The 19,634-nt window shown below is 41.5% G+C and overlaps 1 protein-coding gene across 4 annotated transcripts in view; it reads left to right on the top strand.

Annotated features, from left to right (window-relative positions):
• Positions 1-19,634, top strand: part of greb1l (GREB1 like retinoic acid receptor coactivator) — a 348,765-nt gene that overhangs the window by 266,302 nt on the left and 62,829 nt on the right. For all 4 annotated transcript variants that reach the window (XM_043688240.1, XM_043688239.1, XM_043688237.1 and 1 more), the window contains 2 exons: positions 4,661-4,795; positions 8,337-8,534. In XM_043688240.1, the coding sequence (XP_043544175.1) occupies positions 4,661-4,795; positions 8,337-8,534 (333 nt within the window). The remainder of the gene's footprint in view (positions 1-4,660; positions 4,796-8,336; positions 8,535-19,634) is intronic.

Here is a 19,634-nt window from a genome sequence, read left to right as displayed (position 1 = left end):
CTGAAAATTAATAAATTCCCAGAAACTGATGCAGTGCATCCCAAAGTGTTGAAGAAGTGGCTATCAAGATAATTGTTGCATTGGTGGTTCATCTTCCAAAATTTTACAGATTCTTGAATAATTTGTGCAGATGTTACCCCACATGTAGTGATTGTAACGAGGTCAGCTCATAGAATATGAATTCCTTGATTGATCCTGTTAATCTGGTTCAATCAGGGAGTCCTGGCTGACAGGAATAGGAGTGTCAGAAATCCTGTTCACTCTGAGACCTGGCTTGGAGGGTTCTGGATCAATTTCAAGGACTCTGCATATGTTAAAGAAAGGGTGACTTGGTGACGGGATACCGACTTCCGTGGAGTTATTTCATAACAGTTTAAGAAAGAAGCTACAGAGAACTGCAGACCTATTAGGTTTATGTTATTAGTAGGAATTAGTATGCCAGAATCCATTATAAAGAATTTGGATAACAATGATCTGATTGGGCATGGTCAGCATGAATTTACAAATGGAAAATTGTGTTTGACAAACTTATGGAGTTTTTTGAAGGTGTTTCTAACAAAATTGATAAAGGAGAGCTGAATGATGCATTATATGTAGATTTTTAGAAGGCTTTTAATAAAGTTACACACAGAAGACTGGTTTTAAAAAAAATTAAAGCACATAGCATACAAGATAACATATTTGGATAGATTAATTATTGCCTAACAGACAGAAAATGGAGTAGGAATAAATGGATCATTCTTACCTTTGCGAGCTGTGACTCATGGAGTACCACAAGGAACAGTACTTGAATGCCAGCTATTCACAACCATATCATTGATTTGGATTTGAGGGACCAAATGTAATATTTCCAAATTTGCAGATACTACAAAACCAAGTGGGGGCTTATGTTGTGAGGAAGATGTAAAGCAGCTTCAGGAGGATTTGGACAGGCTTATTGAATGGGCAAGAACATGTCAGATGGAATATAATGTAGAAAAATATGAAGTTAGAACATATTAACATAAAAAGTGCAGGTTAGGTGGATTGATGATAAATTGTCTGTACTTACTAGGGATGTGTGGGCTACGTGGATAAGCCATGGTAAATGAGGGGTTACGGGGATAGGGCAAAGGGACTAGGTCTGGGTGGGATGCTGTACCGAGGGTCAGTGCAGACTCAATGGGCTGAATGACCTCTTTGTGCACTGCAGGGATTCTTCTATTGTAAACCAGGAGCAGGAACAGACAGTATAGGTAATAGTTATCAAACTTGGTAGAAGGAAGAGATGTACAGAGTACTTCTTTAAATGGTAAGAGCTTAGAAACTGTTGATGTACAAGGGAAGTTGGTTGGTCTTGTCGATAACTCACTGAAGGCTAATGTGCAGGTGCAGCAAGCTATTAGCAAGGCTAATGGAATGGTAGACTTGGTCACAAAAAGATTTGAGTACAGGAGTAGTGAAGTTTTGCTTCAATTGTATAAGAGCTTTGTTTGGCTTCACCTAGAAAACTGTGTGTAGTTTTGATCTTTATCTCAGGAACGATGTTACTGAAGTGGAAGGAAAGTTCACCAGACTTGTTCCCAGGCTGGTAGGACTGTCCTGTGAAAAAAGACTAGGTAAAAAGACTGGGCAAACTGGGCTTGTATTCTCTAGAATTTTGAAGACTGAGAGATAATTTCATTGAAACTTCCAAAATATGTAAAGTGATAGACAGGTAAGATGTTTCCGCTGCTTGGACACTCTCGAACCAGGATACGCAGTTAAAAATAAGGGAAGTGCCATTTAGTTCCATGATGACAAGAAATCTTTTTGCTCAGAGGCTTGTCAATCTTTGGAATTTCTTACCACAGAGGGTCGTGGAAACTCAATCTTTGGGTATGTTAAAGGTAGAAATTTCAGGATTTCTGATTGCCAATGTCATACAGGCTATGAGGATAGAGTAGATAAAAGACATTAAAGACATTGCTTGATTGGCAATGATCATTTTAAATTCCAGGTTAGGCTTGATAGGCAGAGTGCCTACTTCTGCTCCTATGTTCCTTTTCAGGGAGAAAACCCCAAGAAGAGCAACAGTGCAGTTGAGCTGGCCTCCGAATAGTCAGGACAAGAACACAGAATTCCTACATAGTTCAATGTCAATAAGAGAGTTTAAGGAAACTAGGTCTTAAAAAAGTAGTAAGCTTTGTTAGCAGTTTAAGGGTATTATGAAAAATGTTATCTAAAGAAGCTGACATCAAATTTATAGAGTTTTTAAAGTCATAAAGATCTACAGCTTGGAAAACAGTCCATCATGTTCACACCGGTTCAAAAAGCTAACTATTTTAATCCCATATTCCAGCATATTTAGCCTGTCGCCTTGTATGCCTTGGTATCGCAAGTGCACATCTAAGTGCTACTTAAATGTTATGACGATTTTTGCGTCTGCTATCCTCACAGGATCCAGATTCCCACAATGCTTTGGGTGAAAAAAACATTTCTTCCCCTTACCTTAAATCTATGTCCCCAGGTCATCGATCCCTCCATCAAGACGAAATGTACCTTCCTGCTAACCCGATCTATGCCCCTCATAATATTATTCATTTCAATCATATCCCCTCTCAATCTCCTCTCCTCTAAAGAAAGTTTGCTGTAAAGAAATCAAGAACAGACATGCATCTGAAGAAAGAACTTTGAAGTGGGTTCCCTTTCAACAAATATCTGTGAAGTCTTTCTTGAGGGTACAAGTGCCGAATCTTTATTTTTGATACTTGTAATAAGACTATTTCAATTTGTTCTTCCATAGTGGAAAATATTTTGAGTAGTTTTTTTTCCTTTTTTCTTTAATAAACTTTGAGTTTTTTATGGCAATCAATGGTAGTTCCACGATGATTTCCATAAATAAGGTTGCTGAAAGGAATGCAGTGGATTTTATCTATATAGATTTTATGCAATTTTTTCACAAAGTACCACATAAGAGACCAGTTGTAAAATTGAAGTTATTGGATTAAATGTCCAGAGCTGGCTTGAATTAAGGACAGAAAATAATAACTCATGGACACCAGTTGAGACAAGGTGATGAGACAGTGGTGTCCTGCAAGGATCAGTGTGCAGATGTTATGAAGTTAGGTAGAGTAATTGTAGATTAGGAGACAGGAAGTGTTGGTGTTGGTAAAATTGTCAAATGGGGAAAGCATTGTGTAGACCCTTTAAAAGATGATGTTTTTGTTTTCGAAGCTTAGAGATTTTAAGATGTATGTCTGTGAGCAGCAGCTTGCGTTTGCCAGTACATAGGGAGCCTGAATGAAAACATTTGTACTGAAAGACCATACAGTTGGCATGCCAGGCAGCAGTTTTTACCAAGACAACAGGTGTTGAATTTAGCGAATAGTTTGAACTTGGCACTTAGATACCAAAAAAATCATTAAATTTAAATCTGATGGTTTTGACAACATAGAACCAATTCTATGTAAGAAATATTGTTATGTCATCATGGGTATAAAAGAAAGGGACAGTAGGACAGAGACCCCAGAGTGAACTGCCATCTGCCAGACCATCTCTCAGCTCACGAGAGAGAGAATTGACTCTCATAGTCATTTTTGTATTGAAGAATGCATCATCTAAATAATAACAGTTCCAATGATGAAGAATTGGAGGAAACTTGTTCCTGACAGGAGACTCAATGGAAGAAGGCACACAACATTCCGAAGACACACAACCTGGCTGTAATTTCAAGAGACTAAATGCTACTTTTTTTGTATAAGTGGGACTTTTATTTATTGGAACGGCATACCATTAGAATCTTGTTTTATTTGAGAATAGTTGGCAGTTAGAAGGGATTTATTCGGTATGCTAATAGCTCAGTTGATTTGTTCACTATTAGAGTTAGATAAATAAATTGTTACTTGTTGATTTTAAAATGTGTGTCAGGCATTTATTTTATTTAACCACTAGGAGTTGTTGAAGATTAGATTGCACTATTTTTTTAACAGATTATAGGGCTATCTTTGAGTGTTTTGGCTTTAGTTCTCCGGGGGGGGGGGGTGTAACAGCAGACTTCTGCATTTTAAAATTACAGTCTGTTCTGTTACAACTCAATTGCTGTTCAGTCCTGCATTTTCAGAAAATTGCATAGTAGCAGCACTGTTTAAACCAGTGGGACTGGAATTGTGTTATAGCCAATACAGGTAAGGAAAGTTCACATTCTACAAATAATGGTCATGTTATAACCAATTTATGTTGAAGACATGTGCATTATAGCAGAACTGACTGTATTGAAATGACTTGTGTACTGGAATTCAAAGTTAAATTTTACTACAATACCAAACTTGGAAGTGTGGCAAAAAGTGAGGGTGTCACCAATGGACTGCCAACAGGACAAAGAGAGGCTATCAGAATAGGCAGATGGAATTTAATATAGAAAATTGTGGCTGAGGGTTTAAAGGGAGACGATATAGACAATGCCACAGTTATAAAGAGTGTTCTAAAGATCTGCTTTAGAAATTATACAAAGTCTGTCTTAATCAAGGAATCCTTTGGTATACATCTTGATTTGAAATGTTGATTAGGTTTTTACTATGTAACAGGTATACTTTGAAGCTTTCAATATATTTTTAGCTTTTCTCAATGGATTTTTAAAATATTATAAAACTGTTTTGTTTATGCTTATGGGTACACAGAATCAATATTTTATCTTCCACAGGTGATAACTTAGACAAATTCCTAGATAAATTTCAGCAGAGTCGAAACAGTAATGTTGCTATTCCATTCAATGGAAATGTTTCTGACTACATTCCAGCAGATGAAGCTGCAGCAATGACAACAATGCAGTGTTTTGGTAAGACATCAAAATCTATAGTCTGTTAGCTCTCTGCTGCAGTAGTAACCATTGCTAAATGTTTGACTGAAAGTTCTAAGTTGTGGCTTTAACATTTGTGCTTCTACTCTTATATTGGTGCATTTTTTTTGTACAGTATTAACCCTTTGAATTTATGCTTTTTAAGGGATCTGTGTGACATGTAGAAGAATCAGTTGGTGTAAACCACTGTCAACACCGGGAGGTATTGTGTAGGCTGCGTAGAAGTTGCCACCTTTAGCATACTGCACATGGGTAACTGTGTAAACAACTTTAAGGGTATTACATATTCAAATGAATAGGATACACCCAGGAAAGAAATTTAGAGAAGACGTTGGTTTAATTGAGTTCTATTAATCAATCTTTTGGTGTTCCAACTATAGATATGCTCAGAAAGCTAGTACACTTCAACTAAGACTGGATGAGGGATTTGAATGTCTACCACTAAGAGTGGCCCAGCAAGAAGGTTGGTTATCACACTGGACAGGTCCTAAAGGACATAGCTGCTAGACTAGGTCTGCAGCAGATGATGAGATAACCAGCAAGAGGGAAAAACATGCTTGACCTCATCCTTACCAATCTGCTGGTTGCAGATGTGTCTGTCCATGACCGTATTGCTTAGAGTGACCACTGCACAGTCCTTATGGAGACAAAGTCCTGCCTTCATGTTGAGAATAACCTCTGTTGTGTTGTGTAGCACTATCATCATGCTAAATGGGACAGACTTTGAACAGAGCTAGCAATTCAAGGCTGGGCATCCATGAGACTCTGTGGGTCATCAACTGCAGCAGAATTGTATTCCAGCATTATCAGCAATGTCATGGCATGGCATATCCCCCACTCAATTCCATTGCCATCAAGCCAGGGGATCAACCCTAATTCAATGGAGAGTGGAGGAGGGCATGCTAGGAGCATTACTAGGCATACCCAAAACTGAGATGTCCACCTGGTGAAGTTACCAAAAAGGGCTACTTGCATGCCAAACAGCATTAGCAGCAAGTGATAGACAAAGCTAAGTGATCCCACAACCAAAAGATCAGATCTAAGATCTGTGGTTCTGCCACACCCAGGCATGAATGGTAACAGACAATTAAGTAACTCACTGGAGGAGGACACTTCACACATATCCCCATCCTCAATGATGGAAGAGCCCAATATATCAATGTAAAGGATAAAGCTATAGCATTTGCAGCAATCCTCAGCCAGAATGGGTAAGTGGATGATCTATCTCAGTCTCCTCCAGAGGTCCCCAGCATTATAGATACTAGATTAGATTAGATTCCCTACAGTGTGGAAACAGGCCTATCGGCCCAACCAGTCCACACCGACCCTCTGAAGAGTAACCCACCCAGACCCATTTCCCTCTGATTAATGCACCTCGCACAATGGGCAATTTAGCCTGGCCACTTACCTGACCTGCACATCTTTGGACTATGGGAGGAAACTGGAGCACCCGGAGGAAACCCACACAGATATAGGGAGAATATGCAAACTCCAGACAGTCGCCCAAGGCTGGAATCGAACCGAGGACCCTGGTGCTGTGAGGCAGCAGTGCTAACCACTGAGCCAACGTGCGCTAGTTCGATTTGTTTCATGTGATATCAAGAAATGGTCGGAGACACTGGATCTGCAAAGGCTGAGGATCCTGACAACATTCCAGCAATAGTATTGAAGACATTTGCTCCATAACTTTCCATTCCCCCAGCCAAGCCCTTCCAGTGTACTTACAACAGTGGCATCTACCGGACCATGTGGAAAATTGCCCAAGCATATCCTGCATACAAAAGGCAGAACAAATCTAAAGCAGCAAATTACTGCCTCAGCAGCCTCTTGATCGTGAGTAAAGGGATAGAAGTTGTCATCAACATTATCAAGCAGCATCTGCTCCGCAATAACCTGCTCAGTGAAGCCTAGGTTGGGTTCCGCCAGGACCACTCAGCTCCTGCCCTCTTTACAGCCTTGGTTCGAACATGGATAAAAGAGCTCAATTCCAGCGGTGAGATGAGAAAGTGATGTCAAGGCTGTGGTAGACCAAGTGAAGCGTCAAGGAGCCCTGGCAAAACTGGAATCAATGGGTATCAAAGGGCAAATTCTCTGTTGGTTGGAGTTATACTTAGCACAAAGGAAGATCAGTCATTTCAGCCCCAGAACATCTCTACAGGAACTCCTCAGGGTAGTGTCTAAGCTCGTCACCACCTTTTCAAGGGCAGTTGCGGATGGGTAATAAATATTGGCCAGCCAGTGGACGCCCATGACCCATGAATGAAAATAAATTATATTTCTAGATTAGATTACTTACAGTGTGGAAACAGGCCCTTCGGCCCAACAAGTCCACACCGACCCGCCGAAGCGCAATTTAGCATGGCCAATTCATCTGACCTGCACATCTTTGGACTGTGGGAGGAAACCGGAGCACCCGGAGGAAACCCCCACAGACACGGGGAGAATGTGCAAACTCCACACAGTCAGTCGCCTGAGGCGGGAATTGAACCCGGGTCTCTGGCGCTGTGAGGCAGCAGTGCTAACCACTGTGCCACCATGACGCCCACACATTTCTGTTTTAATCTCACAACTAAACCCTATGTCCAACAATGCTAGCACCCCTCCCAACCCAACAGTTGTTTTCACTTTAATTAGATAAGAACCTGATGCTTAAGCCATTGACCAAAATATTTTTTAAAATTTGTAACCTAAATATGATGGAGTGAGATTCGAGCTGGGATCTCAGTGAAAAGTAAAATAAAATAATATTGTTTCATTCATATTGCATGTAGCAATGCATCAAAATCCAGTTATTTTTGTTAATAGATTGTTTAATCACACTTCCAACAGAAAGAAGGAAATTAGAAAGAACCCCATTTTCTCCTGCTTGTAGAGGTTCTACAGTTAACTCGACAGAGATCAAAGAATTCAATTTTGGCCAGGAATTGCATGGTTGACAAGTCTTTTGGATGGACTTTCTATTTCTTGGGAAGCTGGATTTCTGCTCAACACACTGCTAGCTGACCTTTAGCTTAGAGTATAGCAGAATGGGCAGTCATCCTTTACCTCTCAGCAAAGTTCACCCCATTGAAACTAGAAAAAAGCTTACAGTACAGTCTGTAAAAATAGTATGGATGTTAAGATTAAAAATTCCTATACAGACCTTAAAATAAATGAAGAGGAATTTGTAATTGCAAGAGCAAAAAGAACTTATGAAACATGATATCCAGGGAAGAAAGTGTCAGCATTTTGGCCATTTGATCGAAGATGAAATGTTACATTGTTCTCTTCTAGCAGGCAAAGTGGAAAAGAATAAGACGGGTCGACCAAGGCATAATTGGACGACGGATGTCTGAGTGCTTAGATATGAGCCAAAGTGGATGTGTGAAGATGGTGCAAGTTAGACAGGTGTGATGTACCATGATAGCAGGTCTGACTAGAAGCAGCAGTGGCAGGAAACATGAGAATGATCAGTTCAATAATGTAACTGCAAATCATTGGTGGAACTAACAATGGAATATTCTTTCTTTATCTTCTACAGATTCACCTACTGAAGTGTTTCAGATTCATCCTTCTCAGCTCAGTATTGCCCGAAAGTTGTTATCTCAGGTTTGTGCAATAGCAGACTCTGGAATGCAGAACCTAGATTTGGGGCGCTTTGGGAAGGTTGACTTCATTATTTTACTGCCATCATCAGAGATTCTTTTCCAACAGACTTTGCAACGTATTCGACATTCAGGTAGGCTGTTATGATCAATGTGACTTTGTTTTTGAAATGCATTACAGAATGTGTACAACTATATGATTTCTTTTAAAAATAGGCTTTACTTACCTATTGACTATTAGTTATAAATTAGAATTTCTATTGAAGTTTTCTGATGGTTTATAGAAAAGGAACTGACTTGTATAACTTTACTCACGTTGGGCATTTGAAGAAACTAGCAATGCACCTTACCTCCATCAGAAAGTCGGTGTGATTCTTAAATAGAAAACACTCCATTATTAGAGTCATAGAGATGTACAGCATGGAAACGGACCCTTCGGTCTAACTCGTCTATGCCGACCAGATATCCTAAATTTATCTAGTCCCATTTGCCAGCACTTGGCCCATATCCCCATAAACCCTTCCTATTCATATACCCGTCCAGATGCCTTTTAAATGTTGTAACTTTACCAGTCTCCACCACTTCCTCTGGCAGCTTATTCCATATACGCACCACTATTTGCATGAAAAAGTTGCCCTTTGAGTCTCTTTTAAATCTTTCTCCTCTCAACCTAAACCTATGACAGCATAGATCTGGACTTGCCCAGACCAGACCACTTGTATTTACCCTATCCATGCCCCTCATGATTTTACAAACCTTTATAAGGTCACCCCTCAGTCTCCGACGCTGCAGGGAAAACAGCCCCAGACTATTCAGCTTCGCCCTATAGCTCAAACCCTCCAACCCTGGCAACATCCTCATAAAACCTTTTTGAACCCTTTCAAGTTTCACAAAGTCCTTCCTATAGGAGGGAGACCAGAATTGCACACAATATTCCAAAAGTGGCCTAACCAATGTCCTGTACATCTGCAACCTGACCTCCCAACTCCTATACTCAGTGGTCTGACAAAAAAAGGAAAGCATACCAAACACCTTCTTCACTATCCTATCTACCTGCAACTCTACTTTCAAGGAGCTATAAACCTGCACTCCAAGGTCTCTTTGTTTAGCAACACTCCCCAGGACCTTAAAGTGTATAAGTTCTGCTAAGATTTGCTTTCCTGAAATGCAGCACCTCGCATTTATCTAAATTAAACTCCATCTGCCACTCCTCAGCCCCTTGGTCCATCGGACCAAGATGCCATTGTAATCTGAGGTAACCTTCGCTGTCCACTGCACCTCCAATTTTGGTGTCATCTACAAACTCACTAACTATATCTTCTATGTTCACATCCAAATCATTTATATAAATGACCAAAAGTAGTGGACCCAACACCGATCCTTACGTCACTCCACTGGTCACAGGACTCCAGTGTGATTTTTTAAAAATTCCATAGAAGTGCATGAATCCTTACAAAAAGACTTACTTTACTCCTTAATTGTTTAATCTCTTTTAAAAACAATCATTTAATTTTTATTTGTTGTACTTCAGATTCTAAAGTGAGGTAGAGTTGCTAATTAAACTATGAATTAGCAGATACTCCATTATGATAATGAAAGGATGTAAAGTCATTCATACATTATTAATCCAATAATGGTAATCTTCACTGTTGCATTAGCAGACAGTGAAATAGCAAGTAATATTTTTATGAACGTCCAGATGGCCATTTCCCCCCCCCGCCCCCAAATATTTAAAGGGCAGGGACTTTGACAGCTTGACAGTCAGTTTTGATAGTTATCTTTTGACACTCACTGGTTTCTTTCAACAGTTCCTTTTGATGCTTTTAACAGTTGCTTTTGACAGTTTGATAGTTCCTTTTGACAGCTGTGTTAACAGTTTTAATGTGCTTACAGTTAATGAATTCATATGCTTTTTGCTCAATTTCATATCTACTTTTAACAATTCTGAAAAGCATCTTGCCTGTCTCAACGGTGTTTCAAGACCATATCTAAAGCAGTATCTTACCTCTTCAAAAGAGCACCTACCTTACCTCTCTGAAGGACTCCACAAACTTTAATCCTCCTCCCTACAACTGCTAGAAGCAGGGATATGTTATTCATCCCCTCAAGGCTGATTCCTATTCAATGAGCTCATGAGACCCAGGCTACAGTTCTTTTTCAGGCGAGCTCCTCATAGCCTTCAATTCCCCAATATTTGAAAATCGTTCTATGTCCTCCCTAAATAACTTCTAGACTCCACAGCTCTCTAGGATAAAGAATTCCAGACATTGGTAATCCTCTGAGAGAAGAAATTCCTTTGCATCTCAGTTTTAAATGAATGTCCCCTTATTCTGCAGCTGTGTTGCCCATGTTCGAGATTTCACACTAGTGGAAACGTATTGTCAACATTTACCCTGACAATCTGCCTCAGAATTTTGTATGTTTCAATAAGATCACCCTTTGTTCTTCTAAATTCTTAAGAACATAAGAATTAGAAGCAAAAGTAGGTAATTTTGTCCTTAAGCCTGCTCCACCATTTAATATGATCATGGCTGATCTTGTCACATTTCCCTGCCTGTTCTCCACAACTCGTTAACTTGTTACTAATTAAAAATCTATTAATCTCCTCCTTAAATATATTTAGTGTCTGAGTGTTCACTGCTGTTTGGTATAGTGAATTCAACAAATTCATAACTCTGAGAGAAGTAATTCCTCCTCATTTCTATTTTAAATCTGTCACTCCTAAGCTTAAAACTATGACCTCGCATCCGAGATTGCCTACAACTCTTTGGGGACCTAAAGACAGCTCTTATGCATAACTTCTTTGCATTGATATTCCTGATTTACACCCAAGATGGTTTCTTATCATGATCTATTACGCCTATATAACTACTCAATACCACATGGAAAATTTATTTATTAACAAAGCTACCTCACCTCCCTTCTATTTTGGCCTGCATTTATCACAGCCAAATGTGATGCAATTAATCTTAAGGATGTGATTATCTCCTGAAACACTCCCCCTACATCTCCCTCTACTTGATGTGTGTACGGTGTCTATAGCTCCAACTACAACTTATCAACTCTGAGCTGAAGTTCATTGCAACACTTGCTGCAAATGTCACTGTGGATCATATCCATACCCCCAATTTATGCATGCTACAGCAATAACACATAGCCTGTCTAGCTACTTCTATACAATTCATTTTGATGTTAAATAATTTAAAAGTGAATGTCTTAAATGAACTGTTCAACTATATTAACATCTCCTGATTTAAAATATTTGGCCAATCAAAAGAGATGCAAAGAAATGCCCACCAGTCATGTACCTGTTTTCCTGTGAACTTGAAATGCACTTCAGCTCCAACAGGTTAAAAATAGGTTGAAGGGGCTCTCTGCCTCCAGTTTCACACAGGCCCACTCTTTTCTTTAAGAACCTGAAGTCCACGTGCTCTCACATTGTTTTGAGAAGCTGCTGGCCCCGCACTTTCCTGTTCTTTATGAAGCCTTTAATCTGATGGCATCTGTACACATCATGTTTCACACATGTATTTCACCAAAACCAGACTTGAGTTGAAGCAGCTGCTTTGGGTGCTATGTCGTTGTTCCTCAGGGCCAGACGCGATCTATACCAGTGTAATGTAGGAGGCAAGGGAGGAAATAGCTGGGGCCTTAATAGATATCTTTACATCCTTTTTGGCCTCAGGAGATGTTCCAGAGGACTGGAGAATGGTCAATATTTTTCCTTTATTTAAGAAGGGAAAGGGAGAGACTTGGCAAGGTTGCGGCGATTCTGTAGGACTGCTGTGGACAGCTCTGTCTAACAGCCAAGGCATACCGGTGTTTTTTGCCATCCCTGGCCAACTTATGTGGTGGAAATATTAGTTTAAAACCTTACAGAACACATATTTGTTAATATTTGGGAGTGGAAGGATGCCAAAGGGAAAAGGAGCAAGCAAACAGCAGCAGGGAGGACACTCCACTGCAGCACCTACCACACCAGAGACTGCAGTAGCAGCCTCTTCTGAACCCCGCGGGGACCTGACAGACTCTCTGAAATTGGCTGCAGCGATGGAGAGACTTACCTTGAAAGGTGCGGCTGCGATTGAGGAAATCTGTGGGGAGATCCGTGCCCAGGTGCAACCTATCGCATCCAGGCTGCAGAAGCACGAGCAGGAGATCCAGGGCCTCGGGGAGAGGCTGGAGGAGGTGGAGGGTTGAACTAAGGCTTCAGAAGCTGCAATGGAGTCCTCATCCAGTCGGATCCAGGTGCTGGAGCGAGAGGTGCGGGCCTTGCGAAACCATATCGACGACCTCGAAAATCTCCAAATTGTCGGGCTCCCTGAAGGTGAGGAAGGTGAGCAGCCAGTTAGTTTCTTTGAAAACTGGCTGCCAAAGTTTTTGGGCCATCACATCGAGTCCAGCAGGCTTCAGATTGAAAGGGCTTATCAGGTTACAGTGCACAGGTCAGGGCTGGTGCAGCATCCCCACCCGGTCCTAGTGCACTTCCACTCATATAAGGACAAGCAAAAAGTCATAGAAGCTTCCAGATCCCTAGGAAAAGATCGCAGGAGCTGCTGTCCTTTGATGAAGTTAAAAAGAGGCTGAGGAACCTGGGCATCCAGTAATCCATGAGATACCGCGCAGTACTTCGTTTCAGCCACGAGGACTCAGTTTATACATTTGACTCGGCGGATAAGGCTAAAAACTTTGTGGACACTTTAAAATAGACGGATTGGCCTGAAGAATATGGTTAATGTTTGTTCTCTTTTCTATTTTTACCCATGTTTTCCCTTCCTTTTTTTAAAATTCCTTTCTTTCTCCCTTATAATTTCCTTTTTGGAAAGGGGGGAAAAGACTTTGGAATAAGTTGTTCCTATTTTTTTTAATAACTGGATTTTCTGATGAGAAATTTTGTGGATGTTCTTTGTTGGCTCTCTCTCCCTTTTTTTTGTTTGTTCTGCTTCTCTTTTAGTCACAAGTAGGGGTGTCATGAAGCCAGGGATGGGTGGAGTGCTCATCCTGACTTTGTCTTTTGATTTAAGGATCATCTCCTCGTTTTTCTGGCTTAAGGCTGGGGCACAGTCCAGGTTTGAAGGAGCTGTGAAGGAGGGGATGGGTAGGGTGAGTGCCCCCTATGGGCAGGGGGAAGAGTCTTCCATTCAAGGTTCTATAGTTGTTTTTTTTTGTAGTTTTTTGGTAGTAATAGTTGTTTATAGTTATGATAGAGTAGTTTTAGTATATATAGTTTTTTGATTCTATGAGTCTTTATTTACCTATGCTCGGCGCTTTGTAAGCAGGGTTCTCCACGGAGGGGTTCAAGGGTGTCTGAAAGGGGATATGGCTAAGTGTCTTATTAAATGGTGCACCTGGAACATTAAGGGAAGTCATTTGCCTATTAAAAGGAAAAAAGTGCTTTCTAGCCTTTAGAGGGAAAGGGTTGATATCGCTTTGTTGCAGGAAACCCTTGATGATGGGAAACACCTGAAATTACAACAGGGGGGTTATGACCGGGTATTTTTTTCATTCTTTACTACTAAAAGTAAGGGAGTGGCGATATTTATCCAGAAAAATCTTCCGTTCACATTATTAGAGCAGGTGAAAGATGAGCAGGGACGGTTTGTGATACTTAAAGCCCTGATACATGGGGAGGAAAATGGCATTTTAAACGTCTACTGTCCTCTGGCACATCCCCTCAAATTTTTGATTAGTGCTTTCTGTAAGTTGAGTCCTTTTGGAACATGGCATAGTATTATAGGGGGGGATTTTAATTGTCTTTTGGAACCGACAATGGACAGGATTCCTTGTGGGCCCTAAACTATTTCTTCGCAGGCCAAGCAGGTGGTTGACTTATGCGAGGAGTTGGGGCTGGTGTTTAGAGATGTCTTCACCCTACCGGCAGGGACTTCACCTTTTTTTTCAAACCCATATAAATGTCACACGAGGATTGACCTCTTTCTGGCTCCCTCGGCCCTTCTGGATTCAATTATGGGTTGTAAAATTGGGAATATAGCTATCTCTGATCATGCAGCAATATATTTGGAGGTTAAGGCCAAGAGTGAAGGGCTAGGTTTGCGGCACTGACGTTTGGGCCCTTTCTTCTTAAGGATTCCAAATTTGTGGAATACCTTTTGAAGGAGTTTCAGGAATTCTTGAAGATCAACTCAGGCACGGCTAGTTGTCCATCCATGCTATGGGAGACTGCTAAGGCCTTTGTTAGGGGATTAGCTATTTCCTATTCAGCTAGCTGGAAACGACAGAAGGAGGAACAGCAACATTGACTTGAAATGCGGTTGAAGGCCACGGAGGCAGCTACTAAGCTACAGCGGATCACAGCCCTTCGGGCTGCCTTGAATTCAATACTGACACAAAACGCAAAGAAAGAACTTGCTTTTGCTAGGCAGAGGCTGTTCGAATATGGGGATAGTCCAGGGAAATATTTAGCAAACCTGACTAGGAAAAAGCGTGCTCCCAATCCATTACTGCAATCAGAGACAGCGCCGGGGTCCTTACGTACGATACTAAAAAGATTAATGAGGCCTTTCGGAGCTTTTACTCTGAATTGTATCGGTCTGAAGGTTGCGAAGACAGGAGGGCTAAAATGGAGACCTTTTTTAAGAACCTGGACCTCCCAGGGGTAACCTTGGAACAGGCCTCTCTCCTTAATGCCCCCTTGACAGTTCAGGAAATACAGGAGGCAGCTAGGCAACTTCAGAGTGGAAAAGTGCCTGGCCCTGATGGTCTCCCGGGTGAGTTTTATAAGGTGTTTATAGGGATTCTGTCAGGGCTGATGGTGGAGATGTACAATCACTCCTATATGCATGAACGCCTACCACCATCTTTGAGAGAAGCTAATATTTCCTTAATTTTTAAGAAGGGGAAGGTTCCTGAGGATTGTGCCTCATACAGGCCCATCTCTCTATTAAACTCAGACTTCAAGATTCTGTCCAAGATCCTGGCACTGAGGTTGGAAAGGGTGTTGCCCCATATTATTAAAGAGGACCAGACTGGCTTTTTAAGGGGCCGTAGGTTGTCTAATAATATTAGAAGGTTGCTGAATGTGGTCCAAGTTTGTCAGCAACGATGGATTCAGGGGTTGGTGATTTCCTTAAATGCAGAGAAAGTACTTGACCGGGTGGAATGGCTGTATCTTTTTTATGTCTTCGAACAGTTCAGGCTGGGTGGAGTCTTTGCTAGGTGGGTGGAGGTTTTATATCGCCACCCTCTGGCCGCGGTCATCACCAACGGGGTGAAGTCTGGGAATTTTACAATTGGTAGGGGTAGTCAGCAAGGCTGGCCCTTCTCACTGTTGTTGCTTACGTTGGTGATAGAGCCACTGGCAGAGGCCGTTCGTCAGAATGTCCACATAACCGCTCCGGAAGTGGGATCGAGGGCACACAAAATTACACTGTACGCGGATGATGTACTTCTGTTTTTATCGAACCCAATCACCTCCATACCCCATTTGATACAATGTTTCATTTGATTCATTTGGGGCTATTTCAGGGTATAAGATTAACTTTGCAAAATCGGAAGGAACCTTAAGGATGTGCCAGAAGTTGAAGGTAGCTCTAAGTTCCCTTTTAAGTGGTCACGGGCTGGGTTCCGGTACCTAGGCATTTTTATTACCCCCAAGTTTGATCTGTTATTTCGGACTAACTTTGCTCATTTGCTCCACAATATTAGGCGAGATCTCCAGAGATGGGAGGCTCTTCCAATTTCATGGCTGGGCCGAATATCTTTCATTAAGATGAATGTTCTTCCTTGTTTGTTTTATCCCTTGTGTATGCTCCCTATAATGTTTCCCAGGTCAACATTGCAGAAGCTTATGGGATGGTTTGGTTCCTTTGTCTGGCATCGTGGGTGGCCCCTCATCAAACTTACTATATTGCAGTTGCCTCAAGGAGGGGGAGGATTGGATTTTCCAGACATCAGGAGGTATCAATTGAGTTCCCTGCTGTCCTTTGTCTGCAAATGGGTAGGTAACGATCCAAACTCAATATGGCTGGATGTTGAGGCCTCCCAAGCAAAGTTCCCTCTAATTAACCTAATGTTCATGGATAAGATGAGGACAGTTATGGACCACTGCCAGAACCTCATTGTCATTAGTACAGTCAAGGCATGGAGGGCGATGCGTCAGAGTAAGGGTTGTTTATCCAAGACTTCGCCACTTACACCTATAGTTGGCATGCCAGGGTCCCGACCAGGGATGATGGACTCAGGGTTCAAACTATAGGCAGCGAGAGGAGTTTCTAGTTTGGGAGACTTGTTTGAGGGGGAGGTTATGATGTCTTTTCAGCAACTGAGCTGCAAATACGGGTTGCCCAGCAGAGACCTTTTCCGTTTTTTTCAGGTTAGGGATTTCATCCAGAAGAAGACTACGCTTCTCACTAAGCCCTATAAGCCCAATACAAAGAGGTTGTTGCTACTTTCCACAAGCACCCTTTCGGTTAGTGCCCTCTATCGCCTGCTGGGTGGCAGGGCCTGGCAGGATATTAACCGGTTATGTGATGTCTGGGAGCAAGAGCTGTTAGTGGAGATCTCTTCTGAAACATGGGAGAACATATGGGAGACTACTCGAAAGATCTCAATCTGTAACAGGACATGCGCTACGCAGTTAAAAGTTCTGCACAGGGCTCATCTGACACCAGACCGTCTGGCGAAGTTTAAAAAAGGGGCATCTTCAGTGTGCCCCAAATGTAAAATAAGTGTAGGTACTCTTACCCATGCTTCTGGACATGCCACAGGCTCCGTGTTTATTGGAGCGCTGTGGCGGGAGAGATACGTAGAGTATTGAGGACTGAAGTCAAAGTAGACCCGATATCTCTCCTCTTAGGTCTACCGAATTTGCCATCTTTAGACGGGCATGGGAAGAAACTATTTAATATTCTTGCACACTATGCACGGAAGAATATTCTGATGAACTGGGTGTCTGAGAACCTGCCGGGCTTGCTGGGATGGCAGAAATTAATAATGGAGCACATTCCCTGGACGTTTTCACAAACATGGTGCACCACACAACAGACAATTTTTATAAGGCATGGCAGCCCTATTTGAGTTATTTGGATATAGATTTATCAGTTATCTTAACCAGAGTGTTTGTTTAACCAGGATGATTAGATTTGTCAAGCCCTGGGCCCTGGAGGGGGTCTCCCGAGTTAATGCGGGTATGTATACAATGCTCCCGTTCCTTTGTTTGGGAGCCTTGCGCCGAGCATAGCTGTACTGTATTTTGTGGTTTTTTTTGCTTTTTTTTTGGTGTTGCTTTGCACAGTGTTAGGGTTTGCTTTGTATTATAGAGTAGGTTAGTAGATAGTAGTTGTATTGTAATTTGTATTTTTTCTTTTTATTATACTGATATTTGTGATTGTTTTTTTCAATTATTTTATATGTTTGTAAAGTTAAAAAAATTGCTAATAAATATATTTACAAAAAAAAAGGAAAGGGGGATAATCCAGGCAATTACAAACCGGTGAGCCTGATGTCAGTGGTGGGGAAGCTGGTGTAGAAGATAATGAGAGACGGGATTTATTCACATTTGGAAACTAATGGACTCGTTAGTGATAGGCAGCATGGGTTTGTGTGTGGAAGGTCATGTCTCACCAACCTCATTGAGTTTTTTGAGGAGGTGACAAGAATGATTGATAAGGGAAGGGCAACAAATGTAATCTACATGGACTTTAGTAAGCCATTTGATATAGTATCTCATGGCAGACTGTTATAGAAAGTAGAGTCTCATGGGATCTGGGATAAGCTGGCTGGATGGATACAAAAGTAGCTTAGTCATAGAAGACAGAGATTAGTGGTGGAAGCATGCTTTTCAAATGGAGGTCAGTAAGTGGTGGTGTTCTGCAGTGATCAGTGCTGAGACCTTTGCTGTTTGTAATATATATATATAAATGACCAAGAGGCGGTCTGATTAGTAAATTTGTGGGTGACACCAATATTGGCAGAATTGCAGGTAGTGAGGGGGATTGTCAAAGGATACAGGAAGATATAGATAAACTGCAGATTTGGGCAGAGAAATGGCAGATGGAGTTTAATCCAAACAAATGCAAGGTGATGCATTTTGGAAGATCAAATTCAGGTCTGAATTATTGATAAATGACAGACCCTTAGGAACATTGACATATAGAGGGATCAGGATGTACAGGTTCACAGATCCCTGAAACTGGCAACCCTGGTGGATAAGGTGGTCAAGAAGGCATGCAGCGTGTTTGCCTCCATCGGCTGGAGTATCGAATATAAACCATGGCAAGTTATGTTACAGCAGTACAAAACGTTAGTCAGGCCAAATTCGGAATACTGCATGCAGTTCTGGTTGCCAAACTACCAGAAGGATGTGAATGCTTTGGAGAGGATGCAGAGAAGGTAACCAAGATGTTTCCTGGTCTGCAAGGTTTTCGTTATGAGGAGAGGTTGGATAAACTTGGATTGTTTTCACTGGAAAGATGATGGCAGAGGGGCGAATGATAGAGGTCTACAAAGCTATGAGAGGATAGTCAGAGGCTTTTTTCCAGGGTGGAACGGTCAACTACAAGACAGCACAAGTTCAAGGTGAGAAGGGAAAAATTTAGGGGAGAAGTGAAGGGAAAGTTTTATACACACAGGATGGTGGGTGCCTGGAATGCACTGCTGGTGGAAGTGGTGGAAGCAGATGTGTTAGCAACGTTTAAGGCATATCTTAAACGTTGAACATGAATTGAACAAAGGCATAGATATCACACTTGGGCAGTAAGTAATGGGTCTGGATAAGATTAAGAATCGACACTGCCTTGATGGGGTAAATGGCCTACCTCTGTGCTGTATTCTACTGTATAACTTATTATTGTGGCGTGTTGGAGGTGAGTTCGTGGACATTTCAAAGAATTGTTATCAAACATTTCTCTCTCACTGTCCTGTCTCCAGTGGAATTTTGCAAAGAGACACTACTAAGGGCATCAATGGATCCTTCTTTCAATGCTCCTGTGAAGGAGCTGCAAAGATGACAAAGCAACAGTCATGGCTGTTATCAGACTTCTGTAAGGACACCCCCTCCATTTCAAATATTCATAACAGCGGTGAGATTTCTTTATCTTTGAAATCTCGATCATCTACAAATGCCTCCATTTTGAACTGCCATCACATTCATGCTCCTGCCTATTCTGGAGAATTACAAGCTATCAGTTGAGTCTCTCATTCCACTTCCATCCATCATCCTTAAATGGATGGTGAACCTAGAGGCAGCATCTCAGTTAGCTACCTTCCATAAGATC

This window comes from Chiloscyllium plagiosum, chromosome 4, assembly GCF_004010195.1.
Source record: "Chiloscyllium plagiosum isolate BGI_BamShark_2017 chromosome 4, ASM401019v2, whole genome shotgun sequence".
NCBI lineage: Eukaryota > Metazoa > Chordata > Chondrichthyes > Orectolobiformes > Hemiscylliidae > Chiloscyllium > Chiloscyllium plagiosum.
Note: the sequence above shows the minus strand (reverse complement) of the source record. Positions and strands in the feature narration are given on the sequence as shown.